Source organism: Mustelus asterias, chromosome 8 (genome assembly GCF_964213995.1).
Source record: "Mustelus asterias chromosome 8, sMusAst1.hap1.1, whole genome shotgun sequence".
Classification (NCBI taxonomy): Eukaryota; Metazoa; Chordata; class Chondrichthyes; order Carcharhiniformes; family Triakidae; genus Mustelus; species Mustelus asterias.
Window position 1 is genome coordinate 94547741 of NC_135808.1, and position 24122 is coordinate 94571862.

General features: G+C 42.9%; 1 protein-coding gene across 1 annotated transcript in view; it reads left to right on the forward strand.

Moving 5' to 3' along the window:
• Nucleotides 1-24122, forward strand: part of patj (PATJ crumbs cell polarity complex component) — a 364256-nt gene that overhangs the window by 306748 nt on the left and 33386 nt on the right. Inside the window, exons 39-42 of the mRNA XM_078218535.1 lie at nucleotides 5018-5211; nucleotides 7735-7882; nucleotides 11787-11873; nucleotides 14261-14375. Of these exons, the coding sequence (XP_078074661.1) occupies nucleotides 5018-5211; nucleotides 7735-7882; nucleotides 11787-11873; nucleotides 14261-14375 (544 nt within the window). The remainder of the gene's footprint in view (nucleotides 1-5017; nucleotides 5212-7734; nucleotides 7883-11786; nucleotides 11874-14260; nucleotides 14376-24122) is intronic.

A 24122-nucleotide genomic window follows, 5' to 3' on the forward strand; every position in this document is an offset into this window, starting at 1 on the left:
TCGGCCGGGGCATTGAGTTTAAAAATTGGCAAGTCATGTTGCAGCTTTATCGAACCTTAGTTAGGCCTTAGTGTTGAATTCTGATCACCAGAAGGATGTGGAGGCTTTGGAGAGAGTACAGAAAAGACATACCAGGATGTTGCCTGATATAGAGGGCATTAGCTATGAGGAGAGGTTGGAGAAACTTGGTTTGTTCTCACTGGAACAATGGAGGTTGAGGGACGACCTGATAGAAATCTACAAGATTATGAGAGGCATGGACAGAGTGGATAGTCAGAAGTTTTTTCTCAAGGTGAAAGTGTCAATTACTGGGGGGCACAGGTTTAAGGTGTGAGGGGCAATGTTTAAAGGAGATGTACGAGGCAGATCTTTTACACAGAGGGTGGTGGGTGCCTGGAACTCGTTGCCAGGGGAGGTAGTGGAAGCAGATATAGTAATGACCTTTAAGGGGTGTCTTAACAAATGCATGAATAGGATGGGAATAGAGGGACATGGTCCCCAGAAGGATAGGGGGTTTTAGTTAAGTCGGGCAGCATGGTCGGTGCAGGCTTGGAGGGCTGAAGGGCCTGTTCCTGTGCTGTAATTTTCTTTGTTCTTCGAATGTGGGGAGGGGAATGGAGAGAGCAATTTGAGGCCAAGGGGAGCAAGCAGCATAAAGCAAGGTTAATGGGAAAAGGTAATAGTAAAAAAAAACACAATAAGAAACCAATGAGAGCTAGAAACCCAGAAAGATTGAGGAGCAAAGTTGATGGACAATGGAGAGATGCAGAAGTCCAAAGAAATCATCTGCAATTCTACAAATAGAGATCCAGTGTGGTAAGCGAGCCCAGCTGTAGCAGGGAAAGAGGAGGGGAAGGCAGAAAGAGGTGAATGGAAAACAAGGGAGGAGAAGAAAGGAGATCACAGGGGTGGGAGAAGTAAGGTGGAGACAGAGGAAGAGGGATGGATGGGTGAACTGGAGAGGGAGCCCTTATTCATTTCTCAACTAAAGTTGTAACTTCATTGAAAAATTCATTACTAGAAAGTCAAATGAATCATTACCTTGGGACTTGCTGTGCCTAAAAGTTTGGACATGAATTTCCAAACATTCAGAAATAGTGTGAACACAGAAACTCACGTTCTGTGGTCTTTTGCTGTGGCAGAGCGATGTTAATGAGCTAAGTTGGGATTTGACAGATATAACAGTCCAAGGAGGGCAGGGGGTTAAGTGAATTGGTTATGCTAAATTGCCCCTTAGTGTTCCAAAATGTGTAGGTTAGGGGGATTAGTGTGGCAAATATATGAGGTTACAGGGATGAGGCCTGGGTGGAATGCTCTCTCGGAGAGTTGGTGCAGACTTGATGGAGCGAATGGCTTCCTTCTGCACTGTAGGGATTCTATAATTCGATGAACTTGTGCGTGCAGCAAATGTTTGAAGAATGTTATTTGGATAGGATCTGAAGTAAAATTAGCTTTAGTCATATTGGACTCGAAATGTTGTCTCAGTTTCTCTCTCCACAGAGGCTGCCAGACCTGTGTTTTGCCAGCGTTTTCTGTTTTTATTTCAGATTTCCAGCATCCATAGTATTTTATTTTTATTGTATAGGCCATTTGTGTACCAGTTTCCTCAGTAAAACCTGGTACAACATGGCTCTTCTGCCGTTGTTATGCTGATTTTAAAAAAAGTGTAATCCTTTCTCAGAGTTACAAAGCCAATGTGCAGAGTGGACAGTGCAAGCCCCTAATCCATCTTCCTGCTTGCTCCAAAAAATAATTCAAATTCAAATTGAATCCAATTCATGGTTCCTACAAGAGACATACTAGATCCAAGCTGAAAAGAACACGCGTCATTGCACCTGATCTTGAGCTTGATCCTACGCTTGATCTTAGCCAAAAGACTGCATTGAAAATGACACAGGAGTTGATGCCAGTAGTTTTTAAGTCAGTCCACGCATTTTAAAGAGCAGAGAAAGTACATATACCATGAGGCATTTTGGTTCATATACCGTTTAATCTTTTTGATGCAAATAGAGTTTAGTTACAAAATCAAAGGATTTTGATTTACTTTGGTTAATCTTCTGGACAATTGTTCCATTCAATCCCCTAGCAGAAATTTGTTTTGAAGAGGATGTAAATTTTGAAAGCTGAAAAGGTGTTGTTTAGTCCCCGACAGCTAGCACTAAATAATTTGGTTTCCTGAAACTGGCATTGACAAATATTGTTGGTCAAGTGTGCCATCTACTGGAATCCTGTTGAGGTGTACGGAGCTATTTTGAGGACATTTGATATTTAATACACAGCCCATTGAACCAAAGGTTGGTTTTTTAAAAAGCCTCAAAATGGAATGTTTATTTGTGCACACTAATTTAAGTATGAAACAAATAGCGAAAGAACAGCTATATGACTGGATTTTTTTAACAATATATTTTTAAAACTGAGTCTGCAGTGATATATAACACTTTATTTTAAATTTGAACAGCTGGCAAGAGCTAAATCCTTTTCACACTTTGATAATAGAATACAATGACCAGATGCATCTTTGAATTATTGATTAAAGATAAATGTGCTTTGCTATAATGGAAAGCGCTGAGTACAGTGGTTTATGCTCCTGATTCCCTACAAGAGAGTTCTGAGTTCAGTCACGTATGGTGTAAAGCTGGGGCACTTTCTCAGTAGACAGCTGAAAAATCAAAACGTTATTGAACCTTAGCCAGTTACACACAGCTCATTTTGGCCAGTTACAGAGCAACGGTGGCAGAGAGAAAAATACATCATTAAACAGCACACAATGTAAGGAGGTATAAAGGGACAGATCGAGAAATTATATATAATGCTACAATTTAACCTATTTGATTTGGCCTTGTACAATCTATCTATACAATTAAAAAGTTTGTATCTTGCTTGTGTGTGTCATACATTGTCAGCAACGTATAGCCATGCTAATTCATTAAAACTTCACTTTTACGAAAAGGCAATCCTCTAAAAGCCATTAACACTTTTTTCATTAATAGATAAGAAATTTTCATTTCTAAAAAATATACCATTCATATTCCTGAAAGAGATATTTTCTTTAAATCTTGCTCAGCATAACACATTCCTTAAAAGTTAAATATCAGACATGTAAAATCAACAAATATGGAAATAAATCTCAGAAATTAAGAATAAATTCACTTGTCCCCTTTTCCCAGTACCTAAAATATATTTTGTCTGCATGAACATTCTCTCTCGTAGAGCTTGAATATCCCTTCAGTTCTGTTGTCGGGCCCTTAGTTGGATCTACAGTTGAATGGTTTGCATGTCTCCTTGTATGTGTGCCCTGAGAGTTATCACTCTCACTGCTGCTTTCTTACTCTGATTGTTGCATTTTTACGCTGGGCTGCAGTCATTAGGCGGGATCTTCTGCATGTGGTAGGGGAGGTGGCCTGCCATTGGCTGGCAGCAGGATCCCACTGTTGTCAACGGGATGTCCTGTTGAATACACCCCTCACCACTGGGAAACCCGTGGCAGATGTATGACTTGGTGGAACCAAAAGATACGACCCATGCAAATGGCTGGAAAATTCCTGCCATTATATTTTCCAAGTTTTCCCTTGTGTATTGTGAAATTCTTGTGAAGAAACAGTAAGATTCAATAAGAAGCATTCAGAATCTGAACTGCAAATGCTGTTACAACACAGATCCCTTTATTCCCCTTCTAGACAACCGCTGTTGGTATACAGGTCTGTTAGGCTTAAGTAGACAAAATGCATAATACAATTATCAATATACTAACAGTACGGCAATGTAACCTAAAGTGAAGATCAGAATTCAGAAAATAACATGGAGGAGAAAAGATGATTGAGAGAGAGGTGGAAAAAACCAGAAGCAGCCTTTCAGCCTTCATTCCTCACACGCCCTCATCCCCCTACACAATCCCCATGTCCTATCCATGCCAACCAATGCTTCTCCACCCCATGGCAACTCTTACCATCCATGTCAACCTGTGCCTTTCTACCTGCTTCTTTGGCCTTCTTTGTGCCAACTTAGTGCCAACTCATGCCAACAGTGCCACCACCACCATTTCCCCTTACACCCTCCATGCCAGCACATGCAGCAACCACCATGGACAGACCTCAGGTGAGATGAAATAAAATGGTAAGATTAAATAAAATAAAGTTCTAAGTGTCTGTTGATGACAACACTACTTACAAAAACAATCCCACTCATAAAACCCATTAAATACATGTAAAATCCTCATGCACTCAATTCCCTTAAAAATGCATTCATGATTCCACATCAAAGACTTAATAACCCTTGTCAATTAAACTGTGAACTTACAGACTCACCACTGTGATAATGGCAGGTTGTGGAATCAGCCATGTAGCAGCAAGTCCATAATGTTAACTTCACCTTCAGGCTTATGTCAACAGAGAGCCAGTGAAGTTGCAAGCACTGATTTTTTTTCAATGTGGGATTTTTTTTTTAAATTAATGAATTGGGGATTTAAGTGCCTTAACAGCTTGACACTGAGTTTATCCACCTTTTATGCACAGTCTATTTTTAACAATCACAAAGGGGCACTTGATCTCTCCCAAAGGGGTAGCTGGACCTTTCTCGAAGGGGGGCTTGACCTCTTTAAAAGGGCACCCCACCTTTCCAAATGGCTCCGGCAGCTTTAAATATTTTGCTGAAGTGTCTAAAGCCCACGAGTCATGTTTTGGACATCCTACGAACAAAAATTGTATCTGTTTGAAGGCAGCTGCACTTTTACGTGTGCATCTACCTCTGTAAACCACAAATGTGCAAACTGCAATCCGTCTCTGTTCTCCCCCCCAACACCCCAGTAAAAATGATGGGTGCCAGATTTAGAGAAGGAACATCCAGGGTCAGGGCTCTGACACCATTTTGGTGAAGATGCATGCGGATCCCTTCTGACTCAGCAAAAACTCAGACCCTAACGTCTAGCACCAGCTGCTCTCCTTGAGAACTCAATTTATTTATCGTTTTAAATCTACATCCGTGACAAATGTCTCGAGAGATCCACTTTGTTTTCTGTTAGGTAAATGGAATTGATTTAAGAAATGCAACTCACGAAGAAGCAATCACAGCACTGAGACAGACACCTCAAAAGGTGCGACTCACTGTCTTCAGGGATGAAGCACAGTACAAGGATGAAGAGAATTTGGATGTATTTGTCGCAGATCTTCAGAAGAAAGTTGGCAGGGGACTGGGCCTGAGCATTGTAGGAAAACGGTATGTAGAACCTTTCTCACATCTTAAAAAGATTGAACAAATGTATATAAATGTCTAGTTGTCTTTGGGACCATATGTTAGGAGATTTTTACTATAAGCAAGGACCTGCTTGTTGACAGAATTGCAAAACAGATCCTTATTAATAATAATATGCTGAGTACAGTACCATATATGGAATTTTCCAAACATAACTTTGTATCTTTTATTAATAACATTATGTCCAAATGAATATTCATTGAAAGTTAAATATGTTAGAAAATAACTGTGGATTCAATGACTGGAATTTTACTGCTGGGGTGGATGAGGCTTGCAGAACGGCATTTTCCGTTGGCCTCGGGTGGGATCTTACGAGCCTCAGGCGTGCAAGGCGGTAAAATTCCAGCAAATGTATCTAGATCAAACTTTTCGAGCAGTGGAACACCTGGTGACCTTCCCAAGTGCATTGGGGAATACCAAGCATTCTCATACTGGCGATGTCCCTTTTTTTGCCACAACATAGAAATCAAATGTAAGCCAGTCTTTTCTAGTTATGTCTATGCATATATTAGGAGAGGCACACAGTCACAAATACATTCTCCAGCTGCATGGCCCCGTCACATTAACCCCTGGAAGTATTACCCACTTTAGGAGTGGGTAATCTGAAAAGTTATTTTATTAAGAAAAATTTAAGTCTTCCCTTTGTCATTTTTAATGGGAGGAGTGATGCTGGAAAGCTGATGCTCTTATCAAACTCGTGCATCTTCACCAGCATACACACACACACACACACACACACTCAGTCAGACACTCACTCACTCAGACACTCACTCACTCACTCAGACACTCAATCCCCCTTTTACACAATCATCCCTCCCTCTCTCATTCAACGCCGCCCCCCCCCCACATACACACTCACCCCTCTTACTCTGCCCTGGTGCCCCCTCCAACCCCTTCCGAAGGCCAATCCTGAGGCCTGATCCAGGCCCCCGCTCTGGCGCCCGCTCCGAGGCCCTTCCTGGCGCCTGTTCTGAGGCAAGCTCCGAGTTATGTTCCGAGGCCCACACTTCCCATCACTCTGTCCATGCTTGTCCATTCAGAGTCTGGCTTCTTTCTCCCGAACCCACCCTCTATTTGGGCAAGCAGCCCTACAATATTTTTCAAATGTGCCTGTCCTGTCACAGACCCCCTGGGTTCCACAGACCCCAATTTGGGAACCCCTGGTCCAGATGATTTTCTAACATGAGAATAAGCAGCAAGGAGCAGCTCGCCAGCAAGGTGCAGTGGTACACTTATTCTTGTTTTAGTAGAATAAAATAGATAAATGGACTAAATATAGTGACCCTCTTTATTGTATTGTTTTTAGCTTTTAGTAAGGGTATAAAATATTGATTTCAGAGCATTATTTGATGGATTTTTGCCTTGACTTTTCTGAGACTATTATAATTGGGATGTAGTACAGTAGCTTCAAGTTCTATTCTTGGTTTGGATTAACCCTGTAAGAATTGTATATATTGCATAAATAAATAAAAGAAGTTAACTAGAAACCCCAGGATATTTATTTCAACATTTTAGGAATGTGCATTTTGAAAGGAAGAAGTTTTATTCGGCATAAAAGTTTTTAATATTGTTTGCTGTGGACAGTTTTGAGGCAGTTGAATGGAAGTTGTTAGGATTTCTATGACCAAATCAGTAAAGTAACCCCCAGAATTGTATGTTGGATAGGAATAGGACATTGATTTAGATCCATTGATGTGCTAATAAACCGAGCAGAGAGTGGTGTGATCAGGGTCATACCTAAATGGCAGGTTTTATATGCCATTGGAATAGGTGCTGAGGAGAGTCCAGGCCCTTTCCGTACAGGAATGTTGAACGTTATGTTCTTTTTTACTTCCTTCTCCCTTCCAAATACCATCTGCCCAGTTCCCAAGAGCAGGAATTGAAGTAGTTTTCCTGCTTACCCTCAGTAAATTGTAACGAAAATCAAAAATGAGATTGGGTTAATGGTGCCTTGGAAGATGGGGGATCATGGGGTAATATTCTGTGTTTATTTTGTTTCTGGTGCAAGCAGAGCCTAGGTCTTCCAATGTATATATTGGAGGTAAGTCATGAAGACTGCACCAGCTTCTGATCATTCAAGATTATGAAAAAGCATCAGTTTGAAATCACGCTGAAATTATAATTAGAAATTTGTGCTGTTTGTGCACAAGGCATTCCGCTTAAAATATAGGATATATGACGCAGGAACAGGCTATTCAGCCCAGCTTGTTAATACTGACATTTATGTTCCACTTGAGGCTTTCCCGATATTCCTTATCTAAATCTATCATCACAATTCTCAATTTCCTTTTCTCTCATATGCTCATCTAGCTTCCTTTTAATCACACTTATACTATTATCTTGCATTTGAATTTATGGCTCATGTTATACTACTGATATAGTTTACAAATTAGCTGTATTGTACGGAGCTTTAGGTCCATTTACTTTTATCAACATATCCTGTGAAATCACCGGAATTACTTGACTAAATTGTAAATACTTCAATAGGAATGGAACAGGAGTGTTTATCTCGGACATTGTTAAAGGCGGAGCTGCTGAACTTGATGGGAGACTCATGCAAGGGGATCAAATCTTATCAGTAAATGGAGAGGATATGCGAAACGCTTCTCAGGAGACGGTGGCAACGATACTAAAGGTAAGCTTGGAGTAACTGCATTAAAACCATATTTTTCAATTGTGCATGCATTGCTAAATACAGAAATCAGGAATTTGCTGTTCGAGTTGCCCTACTCCTACACAAGCTTTGCTACATTGGTCCCGCTGAGACCCCCAGCACTTAAACAAATAGATGGGTGCAATATTACATTACTTAGATGATGGATGCCAACTAAATTCACTAGAAAAAGTTAAGGCTTGTGCATTCCAACATAAATACCCATTCAATGGGTGTGATAAGTCTTAATTACTGTCAAACAAGCACCCTGGCACTAAATATTAGCTTTTCGAAGTGTAAAACTCATTCCTTCAGGTTTTCATTAATGTTGGCAATTTGAATAATTCATTTTTTTTTGTTTCCTTTATTCTCTGTCTTAATTCCATCTTTTTCTACACATGCTTTGCTTTCTACACATGATTTGGCATTGAATGAACCATCCAAACTTCCAGGTTCAGACTCTAGTGGGGGTTGAATTAGTTAATCCACAAGAACGTGCTTGGAATTTGCAATACCGAATTAGTACTGCACCCTTTCATACGATTGTAGGCAGCATCTTAAACTTCTGTTGCCTGCTGTTTTAAATTATTGCTAAATGCAGCCAGCACCCCTCGTGTTTTCATTGGCTGAATGCATCACCTGGGGACCCGATATCGTGAGTGTCCAGCGCTACTTAAAGACACCCTGTTTCTCTAAAAGGGGAAGTAATAGGAGCTTTTGGAAAAGTAAATCTGGCTTTTAGCACTTTGAGAAATGGCTGAACGTGAATGTTAAAGTTTAAAGAGTGAGAGGTTTAACATGATGTATAGTCAAAGTGAGTGAGTTTTTTGTCATTGAATGACATATTCTATCATCTGAACCTTTAGCCTCATCAACTGTTTAATTCACCACAGCCCAAACATACACCAAGCAACAACTTCTACTAAACAATATTCAACTCTTCAATTTATATGGTTTACCTCATCCTCATGCATTTAATACTATGCAGTCTTCACACCTACAATTTACAGTTCACACACACTGACAGGTATTCAGCCAGGTCAAGTGTGTCAAATACTGTCCTTGCCCTGGGGTTGTGGCTGCAGCTGTTGGCACATTTCAGTCGCAACCTTTTTGGTGAAGCTAAGACATCGCAAGCATTGGTCCTCATTGCAGCAGAGACAAAGGAATTGCTCCCTAAAGACCCCTAAGTGTGCATAACCTCTGCTGTGAACCTATTCCTCTTCCTCCCTCTTCTGGTAGCTTGTCCTGCTCCACATGAGCTTTCCTCATTCTCTCAGTTGTTATGATTAGGGTCAGTAATGATGTGAAACCCTTGCACCCTTTCCCTTACTGCCCGTAATCAGTGTGGTTTTTGGAGAGGAAGATGTGTGTGTTTCTTAGCCTCCAAAGTGTGTAGTCAATTTGGATAGCGGTTTTAAGCTGTAGTGGGTTTAAAAAAGAGGGTTATTTATTTGCACAGTCACCTCTAAAGTCTTAATGCTACACCAATCACTCAGCATTCACACACACACACACACACATACACACACACACACCACACACACACCTCACACACACACACATGCTTGAAAAAGCATTTATTTGGAGAGAGTAGTGTACTTATACAAGCTGTAAACAAAAGAATAGATCATTGTTCACATATCTGGCTCATTGTACTAGAGCAGTCGTGTGAGTTCAGGAATCAAGGCACCTTCTCCACATTTGAATTGTAGTTTAGATGAGTTCAGATAGGTGAAGTTGGAAGTCTAGATTATTTTGGGATCCCTCGAAAAGATGAACAGGTCATGAAGCTAGGCACTTATAGTTTTCGGATCAGGAGGTCCAGTTTCTTTACAGGTGGACTTGGATCTGAAAGGCAAAGATGACAGCAGTTGTGGTGACTTGCGGACTGCCCAGGTCTTTCTGGGTCTTTAGGTAAAAAGTAGCTATTTATAGCCAGTTTTGGTCACATAACCAATATGGTATTGTCCACTTACTAAAATGGGTTAAAGCTGAAAGCCAATACAAGTTCTGCAGAAAGTGATTGACTTTATAAGTCCAGTCCAAGGTGAGGCATCACCCAGGGTGATTCAATTGGGAATTTTCTGGAAACTGCACATAGTCTGTTTTGAAATTGGAAAGGTCACCTGACACTTGATAACCATCTGAACCACTTGTTTAGTGTATATTTGAAAGAAACAGTTCCAGAAGCTTCCATACAAGCATTGTCTATTTTTAAAATGAAGACCAGGGCATGCCGTTACTGGGCACCACATTGTACTGAGGATGATATGTACAGTTCCCTTCGAAAGTATGTGCATGCATCCCCAATCCCATTTTCAAGCATTGGAAGGCTGCATTACATCAGGAATAAAAACTCTGCACAGCCCAGTTTAACCCCTGTGTCTCTCAGAAAACTGATTAGTTAAGGCATGGACATTGGCATGGATTGGCTAACGAACAGAGGACAGTCAAGAGGCATAGTAGGCATGGGTAATTTTCTGGTTGGCAAGATGTAACAAGTGGTGCGCCATAGAGTGCTGGGGTCTCAACCTTTTACAATTTATATGTCCTGGATAAAGAGGCCAAAAGTATGGTTGCTTAATTTACTGATGATACAAAGGTAGATAGGAAAGCAAGTTGTGAAGAGGATAAGGAGGCTACAAAGGGATGTAGATAGGTTGAGTGAGTGGGCAAAGATCTGGCATATGGTGTATGATGCGGGAAAATGTGATGTCTATTTTAGCTGGAAGAATAAAAAAAGAAGCATATTATCTAAATGGTGAAAGGTTGCAGAACTCTGAGATTTGGAGGTATCTGGGTGTCTGAGTGCAGGAATTGCAAAGGTACACAGGCACAGCAAGTAATTAGGAATATTAATAGAATGTTATTGTTTATTGCGAAGAGAATTGAATTCAAGCATAGGGAGAGTATACTTCAATTAAACAGGGTATTGGTGAGACCACATCTGGAGTACTATGTACAGTATTGGTCTCCATTTAAGGAAGGATATAAATGCATTGGAAGCTGGTCAGAGAAGATTTGCTAGACTAATACGAGGAATGGGTGGGTTGTCTTATGGGGCAAGGTTGGACAGGCCGGGGCCTGTATCTGTTGAAGTTCAGAAGAGAAGAGGTGATTTGATTGAAACTTGTAAGACTCTGAAGGCTCTTGACAGGCAGATTTTGGGGAGACTGTTTCTTCTTGTGGGAGAATCTAGAACGAAGGATCACTATTTAAAAATAAGGAGTCATCCATTTCAGACAGAGTTGAGGAGAATTTTTTTCACTTGGGAGATTGAGAGTCTTTGGAACTTTCTTCCTGACTGATGGAAGCAGAGTTTTTGAATATTTTAAAGGCAGAGCTAGATAGTTTTTGATTAACAAGGGGGTGAGAGGTTATCGGGAGTAGGTTACAATCAGATTTTCCATGATCGTATTGAATGACAGGTCAGGCTCAAGGGGCTGAGTGACCTACTCCTCTTAATTCATATGTCCATATGTAAGGCATTATACAAAAGCTTGTTCTGGTCATACAGGCTTCAGATCCTGGAAGCGGGCACTGAGTCAAAGTGGCTTTCTAATTGCATCAATTTCCAATGCAAATTTCCTTAGAAAGTCTGTAGGCAAGTCTAAGTGCAATGAATAACCTGCCCATTTGTTCTCGACTGACTGTGAAACCAGGCTATTGGTAATAATCGTGCGCACTGCACCATTTTTTGACCAGATGGGAGTGGAAAATCAAGCATTAGAAATTACAATTTCCAACATGCGCTCTTAATGTTCAAGAAAGCCTATTAAATATGAAAAAAGAACATTAGTCCATTAACATTTTCTTGCTATTAAATGTATGGCTCCTATTAACTTTGGATTTCTTATTCTCTAAACTTTGTTATTTTGTGTAGTGCGCCCAAGGATTGGTTCAGTTGCAGGTTGGTCGCCTGAAAGCAGGGTCATGGATTTCATCGAGGAGAATATCACAAGGCAGTCAGGTCAGGATCTTTTGTTCTGTAAACACCACAGTCTATTTCCTGATCGGATTGCTGGATGTTATTCATAATTTCCCAACTCCACATCGCACCAAAGATAATTTAATTAAACAACTGCTTGTCAGACAACACTCTTGTAGTTCATTGGATTACCCAAAATGCAATGAAATTAAACCGCGTTAAGAGTTACGGTTTGTCTGGACTGATCTAATGTGACCCCATCTGGCAAATCACAAATGAACAGATCTGAACTGATATGAACTGATAAATCATATATGAACTTTCAAGGCTATAGGCCAAGTACTGGTAGATGGGATTAGGTGGGAGTTCAGGTGCTTCTCGTGAGACAGTGCAGACTCAATGGGCTGACGGGCCTCTTCTGCACTGTATGATTCTTTAATTCTATGTTCTGGAAGCAGTTCACCTGTCTGCCACAACTGGATATTTGGCCGTGACCGAAAGCATCTAGTTTCAAAATCACATTTAGTGCTCTTTAGTTGCTTCAACATCCTCTAGATCTGGAATACCATGATGATATGTCTCCAATCCTCCTTCTGTTCATCTCAGCCAATGTGGGTGCATCTTTATCATTCGTGTATGCAACCCCAATTTAATCACGATTGCAAAATCAGGATTGCATTTACTCCTTTAACGTTAAATGACTCAAGATTTACTTTTAATGTTCATGCTGACATGAGAACCTAAGACCATAAGATATAGGAGCAGAATTAGGCCATTCAGCCCAAAGAGTCTGCTCCACCATTCAATCATGGCTAATAGTTTCTCAACCCCGTTCTCCCGTCTTTTCCCCATAACTTTTGATCCCCTTACCAAGCAAGAACCTATCTATCTCTGTGTTAAATACACTCAATGAACTGGCCTCCACAGCCTTCTGGGCAATGAATTCTATAGGTTCACCAACCTCTGGCTGAAGAAATTCCTCCTCATCTGGGTTCTAAAGGGTCATCCCTTTACTCTGAGGCTGTGCCCTCGGTTCCTAGTCTCTCCTACTAATAGAAAAATCTTCCCCACGTCTACTCTATTCAGGCCTTTCAGCATTCTGTAAGTTTCAATGAGATTCCCCGCTTATCTCAAAGAGACAGTATCCTTATTGCACATTCTCAAAGATTCATATAATTTTCCCTATATTGTTTTAGCTTCTATTTATTAATTATGAAAATCTTGACATTTTAGCAGCAATCATTTTCAGTTAGGTTTGTAAAAGGCAACAACAACCATTACATTGGATAAAATGTTCATGAAATGAACTCAGAAAATATTAAATATTGAAGCTGTGATAAGCAGCCATTATCTGTGGCTTCAAAATATTACACTGGTAAGTCATCAAAGAAGAATCAAAATGATAAACCAACTAACACAGCTGCAAGATTTAAATTACTCGGGCTTCTTCAATGAAGCCAATATAAAAATAATTAGTGGCATTTTTAAAAATGCCACCTTGATTATTATTTTCCAGTAGGAATTCTTATTTAAATCATTTATTTTCCATTTGCAATGATTTTTATTGCAAATTGTTAATTATCACATGCTCTGTCACATAGTTTCTACGGTGTGTTGTCTGACAAAAGTTTACACCCAAAATATTGGGCGGCTCAGTGGTTAGCCCTGCTGCTTCACAGCACCCTGACCTGTGTTCAATTCGGGCCTTGGGTGACTGTGTGGGAGTTTGCATGTTCTCCCCGTGTCTGCATGGGTTTCCTCCGGGTGCTCTGGTTTCCTCCCACAGTTCAAAGGGTTAGGTTGATTGGCCATACTAAATTGACCCTTAGTGTCCCAAGATGTGTAGGTTATGGGGATTAGTAGGGTAAATACCTGGGGTTACGGGGATAGGGTCTGGATGGGATTGTTGAGGCTAAAGAGCCGAATGGCTTCCTTCTGCACAGTAGGGATTCTATGCTATAGTTGTATCTTTCTTTCAAATTATGTTTAAGCCTCTGAATTTCCAGCATTTGTTGTTTTTATTTGAAATTGCTTGCTCTTATTTTTTTCTCCTTTATTGTCAGTCCCTTCATTTTCACTGCTGTTTGGACCTGAATCACAATGGGATGGCAGTGGTCGGTTGGGCAGGAGAGATAGAAGGAAATGGCAATGTTAGTGACCATTAATCTGGAAATATTTGTGGATCCCCATGCCCAGCAACTACATGGAGCTGACATGAGCAAAGTACAGTTTAACATGTCAGATAGAACTGGAAAATAAACTCATTCTTCACTGCTCAAAGTAAACAGCTCAAAAGATTAGGTTAAAACCGTAGACTGAATCAGGAATGCATTTGATTTTAATTGGCACAGCCTTTTGCCGTCATATCTAGTTGCTTTCTTCTTTTAAATTGGATAACCTTGATTAATTAGAGCTCCTTTTGATTCTAGATGAGCCAAGTAAGTACTATCAGTAATCCTCCTGCCTTTGGAACTGCTGTGACCACGTCACAAAACATACCTGGTGGCAAGAAGAGTTCAGCTGACACCTCACAAAGAAACTCGGGTAAAATATCAGAATTAGATGTATGATGTGCTGAATTTCTTTATCTGCATCCTTTAACCATGTTGAGCCAGATTTCACCTTGACCATCTGAGTGGGTTCTAGAACGGGTGGATAATCCACTCCGCCAGTTAACCACCAACATGATGAAAGTGACAGTGACCCCAATGGTTCTTTCGTATAATCCACTATAAACTTAAACATTAAGTAGAAAGTAAAGGTCCAGATCTTCTGTATTGTTACTTTAATGTTTGTACTCTTGTTCAATTCTTAAGCAGTAACTGAATTCCACAAACACTCGAGGAATATGGACAGGAATTCGCTTTAAGAGTGCAGCTATAAATGTAATTGTACAAACGTGTGCAGTTAATTTGAAAGGGATGACTTAAACATTAAAAAAGAATAAAACCATTCAGTGACAATCATTCAACAAAATGGCCTAAATTTTCCAGTCTCTGGATTGCCTGAAACCGGATGTATGATCAATAATGCACATTGGGACCCCACAGAAGTCCTGATGTATTGACTTCTGTGAGAATTGTCTGGGAAGTTTGATGGGAAAATTCTCCTAGTCTCCGGAACCCTCCAAGAATGTCTCCTCCTCTGATCTAGAGTTGGAGACTTTAGCCGGTTCTGATTTAATTGTCTGAATAGTTACCCAGGAAGTGTTAGATGGAAAAAACCTAGTCTAACTCTTGTGTAAGGACACAACTGACCCCTAATCACTCACACTGTGACTCCCCCTTCCCTCCTCCCCGTTCAACTATCCTTTAATACCTGACTACCCCCCAAAACCTGACTCCTCCCTTGAGCTCCTGAGTACCCCTCTGCCTACCACCTCCCCGAACCTGTGACCACTGTGCCAACTCAACTAGAGTACCTATCTCAACCACACTACCTCCCCAAACAGCTGGCTCCATCCCCCAAATGGACATGACTACCCCCCCGACTCAACTATCCCCTGATCAACTACCCTACCCACTCATTCTTCTGCCACCCTACTCATTTGCCACCCCACCTGACTACCACCCTACCCGTCTGCCACTCTACTGCCAGCCACCACCACCACCCCCTAGCCACCTAGTAGCTCCCCTCCCTTCCGGCCATCCTGTGCCCCTTCCCTGGCCATCCTGTATCCCCCTCCCTGGTGCACACACCCCCCTCCCTCCCCCACATCTCCCCATCCCCCAACCCTGGCCACCTCGCACTCCCCCTGTCACCTACTTTCCCATCAACACCACACCGATTTTCTCATTCATTCATTCATTAACATTCACACCCGACCTTTAAACTTACTATACGCCAGCTCGTGCCATAAAAAGGGGGCAAATCCTGCACCCATACCCCCCTCCAATTCTACAACACTGTGACGGAGTTCTCAGAGATACATTAGATTCTGCGTTTCTGGTAAAGCTGAGCTCAGAAGACCCGTGCAGAATAAATGTGCAGTTGCAGGGAAGAGAAGGAAAGCTCAAGGGAGCAATGATCTGATGATGATTACAGTTCCTTGGAAGACCCAGGCCAATATCTTGACTCTATTTCATTGTGTGTTCTTCTGAGGTAAAGTTCTGTACGAATATCTCTCAGTGTAATCTAGCAGAGATTCACAATAAGCATTCATCTTCAGATATTCCCAACTGAACTCTAGCCTGCTGCCTTTCATATGCAACAGTCAATCAGATTTATCGTGGATCAGCTAAACTAAATGCAATGGTTGTACCTGTTAATTCTCAGATACTTTCGACCAGTTTGCTGACTCTAAGGTTTTAGCCCGTGTCCTTATTTGCAAGATGGACAAAGGACAAACACAAGTAAAGGTTCAACAAGTTTATTAATAATAACACTATTAACCCTTAAATTACCCACATAAAACAAGGGGATACCCCAGATTCAAGTATACTACCTGCTAAGATGGTTTGGTTAAACTGCAGGCTCGGTTCTCCGAGTCCCTCTGGTCTGTCGTCACGAAGGTGAATCTCAATGGCAGCTTCTTCCTCCCTTCCTTCTCTGTCAGTCTTCCGGATGGTCAAGGTCGCCTCCTTAGTCGGGTCTTCACTCCTGGTGTGTCTGAAATGTGTCCCTTTATCCCCCTGCCTGCTTGCCTTTTCAGAGACTTCTCTGGCTTCCGGCCAATGAGGTCCCAGGAGGGGGTTCCAATACCCAGTGGGTTTCTTGATGTCTGCCAGGTGTCCATCTCCATGCTGTTGCTTACATGCAACCTATTATCAGATAAGCTGACTGCAGGAATTCTCGGTGACAGAATGTCTGGCCCGGGCTTCTAACAATAGGCCGGTGCATTTCAATGGGGTGCAATGATCTCCTGCTAAGTATCAGTAGAGTGCAACAACCTTTGATGGGTGATTGATGGGTCAAGCTCAGACATGTTTGTGTATTTGTACAATTGGTCTGCCCGAGGTTTGACTGTTTGATTTTAATATGCCCAATCCTTTAATTTAGGATATCCAATTTAATCAGCCTTAAAACTAGGCCCTGATTATATTACCACATTCCCTCCTCTTGATCCAGTGAGCGTCAGCGAACCGGATCACACAATTCTTACCAAACCATCTCAACAAGCAAGTACCCCGAATCTGGGGTTGATAGTATCATCCCTAACCCACCATAGTACCAACAAATTTAAATGAAGTAAAATAATTTTTAAAAACGATAAGAAACAATACATCAATCGGGTATATACAAAACAAATCAATAAACAGTACAAAAGGACAAGTGACTATACATATTAAATATAGATGGGAGAGTATCAAGGCTCTTGATTGTAGAGCCTCTCCCGATGTCGGATGGCCCTTGCCGAGTCCAAGTTTTGCAGAAATTCCTTCTTCCATTGGGCGAATTTAAATGTGAGGATGGTTAGGTACACTGCCATAAGTAGGATTCCTATTATGGCCAGGTGTGATAGAATGAGGACCCATGGGTGAATTTGGACATTTGAACCCCAATCCCAGAGGTCCTCCCACCATGTAGTGACTCTAATTTCACTAATGTTCTTTTCTATTTCCCTTGTTTGTTGTACCACTTTGACAAAGGTCTTGTGTGCTGTGATCAATTGTGTCCGAATTTGTTGAAGTTTCTCGGGGAGAAGTGTTATCCCAGTATCCCGGCACGGTAGCACAGTGGTTAGCACTGCTGCTTCACAGCTCCAGGGTCCCGGGTTCGATTCCCGGCTCGGGTCACTGTCTGTGTGGAGTTTGCACATTCTCCTCGTGTCTGCGTGGGTTTCCTCCGGGTGCTCCGGTTTCCTCCCACAGTCCAAAGATGTGCGAGTTAGGTTGATTGGCCAGGTTAAAAATTGCCCCTTAGAGTCCTGAGATGTGTAGGTTAGAGGGATTAGTGGGTAAATATGTGGGGGTAGGGCCTGGGTGGGATTGTGGTCGGTGCAGACTCGATGGGCCGAATGGCCTCCTTCTGCACTGTAGGGTTTCTATGATTTCTATGTATCAAATTTTTCAAAATAGTCTCCCAAGCTTTGTCTCAATTTCTCGCTAGCATTTATTAGTGTTTTCTCTCTTCTGTGTATGTTTACCATCTCAATTAATCCTATCCTCGCGGGAATCTGTTGTTTAATGCAAAAGGTAGTGTTGTGGATGTCACAAATGACTGCCCCATACTGGTAATTTTCTAGCGAGGTTGTAATACAATATTCTCCCTCCGCCCGTCAGCCACCCGGGTGACATCCCTTTCCAAATTTCGAATTTCCAATGTACCATTTAGCTCAGTGGTTGTTCTGAATCCAATAAGAGTTTTAACAACACCAGGTTAAAGTCCAACAGGTTTATTTGGTAGCAAATACCATTAGCTTTCGGAGCGCTGCTCTTTCGTCAGATGGAGTGGAAATGTGCACATTTCCACTCCATCTGACGAAGGAGCAGCATTCCAAAAGCTAATGGTATTTGCTACCAAATAAACCTGTTGGACTTTAACCTGGTGTTGTTAAAACTCTTACTGTGTTCACCCCAGTCCAACGCCGGCATCTCCACATCATGTTCTAAATCCACACAGGGCATGTTCATTTTCATACACCGGATATGGGCAGTATGTTCACATTTCTCCAGACTGGTGCCTATGAGCTTCCCTCCTTTCTCAACCACATGCGGTAGAGTCCTGTGGTATGCCATCCACATCCCTCCTTTAATGATCCCTATATTTTCGGCTTCAAAAAGTCTCAACCCGACCTTATCTTTTAAAATTACTGGGATCCCCAACACCATTCCTAGTGCAGTCCCCAGGGTTCCTCTACAACTATCGTTAGACCAGACCTTGGTCAGTTGCCGTAATTGGCAGTTAGTGACATTGAGGTGTCTTTTTCCCCGGTACAGGTGTTCAATCTGTTCATCACTGATCCAGGACGGAACGTTCCCCCTGCTAACTTGGTCGAGATTCCCTCTTAACTGTTCGACCATCCATTGTCCATAGATGCTACATAGGGTTCGGTTCTGTTGCCTGGCATCATCTTCCACCCTCTCTCGGGCGATCTGATTAATAGTTTGGGCATGGCCTTCTAGTACAGTAACCATAAGGCTACTAGCCCTGTTCTCAGCCAAATCTCCTTTGGCATCTTGCCGAGCATTTTCATTTAAGCTGTCCAAGGTCTGTTTAACTTGACGGGTTAGGACTCTGAGCTTATTATCCAAATCAGCCAGATCCAGTGCATTAATGGTGGATACCCCTCCTCCGTACGCAGTCGCCAGATCATACAGGATTTCCCTCCTCTTGCACCCCTTTGACCTGGGTGTCTCTTCCCCCGCGTGTGTCCCAGTCTTTTGGCTTAGCAGCCTCTGGGTCAAGTGGAGGTACAATTTTCTAAGTGGGGAGGGACACCAGTCTGGTAATTGTGTTCCAGCTAAATCTACCACTACTGGTACCAATTCGTAGTGTGTGTTGTTGAATACCATTTTCCCTGTATATTTTAGTATCAATCCATTTTGGGGCCCTGGGGTGGTTTCGGGACAAGTGGGGATGGGTGTGCTAACAGTTGGTCTTAACCCATTCTTAATTTCATAGTAAATATACTCGTTCTGAATAACCTTACCGGGGCACTTCTTTCCTAATTCCAGTCCTTTTTCTGGACCATGGGCTAGACAGGCTAGCTCCATGCACCCATGGTTAGTGTACGCCCACTAATCACTAGTGAGGGTCATCCTTAGGGAGCAGTAATCAGAGCTCCCATTATCTTTCCTGCACACCACTCTTTGGTTATTACACCCATAGGTGATACTCTTATTGGGGTGTATCCATAGGATGCCGTCCTCACATTTGCCTGCATCTGGTGGGGTGGGCCACATATATCCGGGGTATTGTAGGCTGATCTTCTGGTCTTTGGTTGATGTGGTGTCTGTGCTTCAGTCTGAGACAAGGAGTCCCGGATAGCAGAGAAGTATGTAGTTCATTCTGGGGGAGATCAAGGTAGACCTGTTAATTCTTATTAATACCTGATTCTCTTTTCATTTTCTTTACAAGAATGCCGTATGTCTCCCCTTTTTTTAAAAAAAAACAAAGAAATAAGTAAATGAATAATAAAGGCCCAATAGTGTCATACGAAGAGTTGGTCGGCAATCAGGGTTTAATGGGGTTGAGTGGGGTAAGGAGTTTGCAGAGCATGAAAATAAAATGTTGGGTATGTGGCAGGTGTCCTTGTTGTTGGAGGACTATGGCACAGTATGACATTAGATTCTTCATCCCACAACCAAACTGTGGTGTGTCAGAAGATTATGGCGCAGTATAATGTAGGCAGATAAGAAACCCTTTTCAATTGGGTGATACGTGGAGTGGACGGATAAAGCTATTTACAATCTAGACTGTGATGTCCTGATTCTTTCTTAGTGGAGGGAACCGACGCGGGTGGGCTTTGGCTGCCAGATACCCACTGCATTACCACCTTTGGTAGTGAGTGTCGGGTCAAACAGTTCTGGGATTCCTGGTACCAGGGGCGCGATAGGGGGTAAGGTTTGAGGGGTGCCCCATCCTTTTGGTTGCGGTCCCCTGGGTTAGGGTTTTATTCCTGAAGCCCTGTAAATTGAGGCGGGAACCGTAGGTTCGTGTGCTGGTCCTGGGGGTAGTGGGTGGGGGTTATAGTGGCTTGTCGGGCCGGTCCTTCGAGGGGCATGGGTCGGGGTCCATCGTCGGGGAACCACTGAGATGGTCGTGTGGGGTAGTTGGGTGATGCCCTACAGTCCCGGGCAAAATGGTTGAGTTGCCCACAGATATAACACTGCGCTTGTGGGCGTGGGCCTCTAGGCTCAGCTCTGTATCGTTCTCGGTTTCGGGGGTTGGGCCTATGTCCTGTGCGGCCTTGTGGTTCCCTGTGTCGGTGATGAGCAGGGGTGTATGGGTGTGCGGGGTTTGCAGGTCCCCTGAAATTTGGTGGTGCCCTACAGTCCCGGGCAAAATGGTTGGGTTGCCTGCAGTTATAACACTGTGCTTGTGGGGGTGCATATCTGGGATTGGTTTTATTTTGTTCCCTGTACCTGGGGTTGGGAATATATTGGGGTTCTGCGTGGGGCTGCAGTCTTATGTACCGATGATTGGCAGGGGTATATGGGGGTGAGTTTCCCTGTCCCCTGTTTCCACCTCCCCCTTCGTTACGCCAAACCGGGGCCAGGTCTGTGTGGATCGGGTTCATCATTCCGTGTTTTATGGGCTTTGGGGTGTCTGTTTGTCTGACTTCCCGATCCCACACGCGAGTCATTTTGCGGATGGCCCAGGCTTCTGTATGTGTATTATCATCAGGGTCAAAATTCTCACAGGCTTTCCGACTCCCCTCAGTGGCGTGTGCTATCAGGGTCCGGATCCATGTGGACCGGTGGTGTGCATTTAATTGGATTCGATTTAATTGGCCAAAAACCGCAACAAATTGGTTCCATAGTCGGCCAGCATAGGCTGTCGGGTGTTCCCTTCTCTTTTGTTGGCAGTTGTTTAATCCTTGTACCGGCTCATCCCTATTGTAGCCTATGGCGGCCAGAACAGCTGCCTTCATTTCTGGTAGGGTTCCCCCGGCCACGTTCTGGGGTTCAGGTAGGGCGGAACGGATGGCAGGACTTAAACATAACAGAATAAGTTTAACCTCTCCTGCCTCGTCTAGGCCGTTTAAAACATGATATTGGGTGACCTGGTCAAAGAGAGCATGTGGATCCCCGGAGGGTTCAAATACTCCAATCGCTTTAGCTATGTCAGTGAGCTGTGTCATGGTGTATGGAGTTACATAAGTCACATTGTGGTTCTGTCCATCCTGTCATCGGGTGGTGACTGGATTCATCGGTACAGGAACCGGATTAGTAAATGGGCTTATTGGGATGGTAATAGGACCAGGAGCTGAGACTGAGTTTTCCGAGATGGGGGCTGGATTAGGTGGTGCCATTGGTTCCATTACCGGGAAGGGAGGTGGGGGTCCTCAGTCGGCAGTGGCACTAGCTGTTGCATAATGGCAGGCATCCTCTTCTAAATCCCCCCACTCTACCCCTGGGTCACTATCCGCTGTTTCGGTCGTGTATGCACACATTACACCCCTGTTTATGGCCAGTTGTGATTTTAAATCTTCAATCTCGCGCAGGCATTTGGAGTGGTCTGTTGCGCGGGCTGTATTTTCTTTTCCTGCTTGGTGCAAAACTTTTACTGCAGCCTGCAGGTCGCTGCATTTACGTTTAACTTCCTCTACCTGTTGCAGTGCAGCCTCTCTCTCACTGACAGCACGCTGTGCCTTTTGGTAGGCTTTATCACATTGAGCCTGGAACTGGCTCATGTGTATCATATTAATTTGGTTCCTTTCCTCTCCTGTGCCTACCTCTGCTTCCAATTGTTGTACGCGCGTGGTAGCGCTCATTAAATCCTGCTTTAGTTGGGTTACCTGGGCTTCTCTGTCCCGTTTAACCTGGATAACCTCTGCTTCTCTACCAAGGAGCTGTTCGAGACAACTAGCAATCGCAATCGCCTTCCTAAGCTTGGGAGCCCTTTTACCCATTTCCTTATGGGCATGATTCCAACAATTCTCTCCCTCGGATCCCAGATCCGGTTTCGGGGCGTTACCCCACTGTACCCATTTGGGCCACTTATGGTTCAAAGATAAACGGAGAACTTCCTCCCATTCAGCATGACTGGCCATAATTATTTCCTTTTAGGATTCGTCACTTGAGTATAGGTAAGGGATCGGGGTAGGGGCCCGGTTTTCACTAAATTCCCTCCCGTAGATTTTACCCAAATTCCCTAGACTGTTCTAGTTCTAACTACACAGTTTGTCCACCTTGTTTTACGGACACTGGGTTTATGGACCAATTTACTGGTCGAATCTGTATTAGTCCTTCACTCACTTAAGACTGACCATCACGTGGGGCAACCTGCCCTCTTAATTCAGGCTCAGACGGAGTGTTGAGAATACTGGGTTGAAGGTTCGACTTCGGAGCAACGTATCACTTCTTAACGAAGGACCGTCTGGGGTGCCAAATGTTCTACCTGTTCATTCTCAGATACTTTCGACCAGTTTGCTTACTCTAAGGTTTTACCCCGGTGTCCTTATTTGCAAGATGGGCAAAGGACAAACACAAGTAAAGGTTCAACAAGTTTATTAATAATAACACTATTAACCCTTAAATTACCCACATAAAATAAGGGGATCCCCAGATTCAAGTATACTACCCGCAAAGATGGTTTGGTTAAACTGCAGGCTCAATTCTCTGAGTCCTTCTGGTCTGTCGTCACGAAGGTGAATCTCGATGGCAGCTTCTTCCTTCCTTCCTTCTCTGGTCAGTCTTCCAGATGGTCATGGTCGCTCCTTCGTCGAGTCTTCGCTCCTGGTGTGTCTGAAATGTGTCCCTTTATCCCCCTGCCTGCTTGCCTTTCCAGAAACTTCTCTGGCTTCCAACCAATGAGGTCCCAGGAGGGGGTTCCAATACCCAGTGAGTTTCTTGATGTGTGCCTGACAGGACACCAGGGCCCGCCCCCCAGGTGTCCATCTCCATGCTGTTGCTTACATGTAACCTGTTATCAGATAAGCTAACTGCAGGAATTCTCGGTGACAGAAAGTCTGGCCCGATCTGGGCTTCTAACAATAGGCCGGTATATTTCAATGGGCTGCAATGATCTCCTGCTAAGTATCAGTAGAGTGCAACGACCTTTGATGGGTGATTGATGAGTCAGGCCCAGACATGTTTGTGTATTTGTACAATTGGCCTGCTCGCGGTTTGACTGTTTGATTTTAATATGCCCAATTCTTTAATTTAGGATATCCAATTTAATCAGCCTTAAAACTAGGCCCTGATTATATTATCACACAATGCACGCCACCGTTTAAGCTGCAACAATGAAAGTATTTGGTTGCTCCAGTAACTTGGTGAATTTATCCATTGAATCGCTGAATCATAAATACCAGGAAGATGCCAGATTAAATCCATGTTTGTGCTAAGAAATTTGATCAACTTGGGTTAGCACAGCACCATAATTGCTTTCATTGCCCTTAGTTCACCAAGTCTCAGGAGGAGGAAATCAACTATTCCCATTTATCACTAAATAACAGCCACTAATGGAAGGAGAAGCAGGATTGAGCTCTCCTGTAAAGATTAATATGATTTAATAGTGCATTTATTCATGCATTAATGAAGATCTTCAAAAGAAGAGAAGAGAGTAGAAAATGGGTGGGTAAAAATAGATACATTTTTAATAGCATGGTATTGCTTCAACATTTAAACTATCATGAATGAGGTCTGCTTATTCTCTGCTCTGCAGTAGCCAGAAAAATACTTT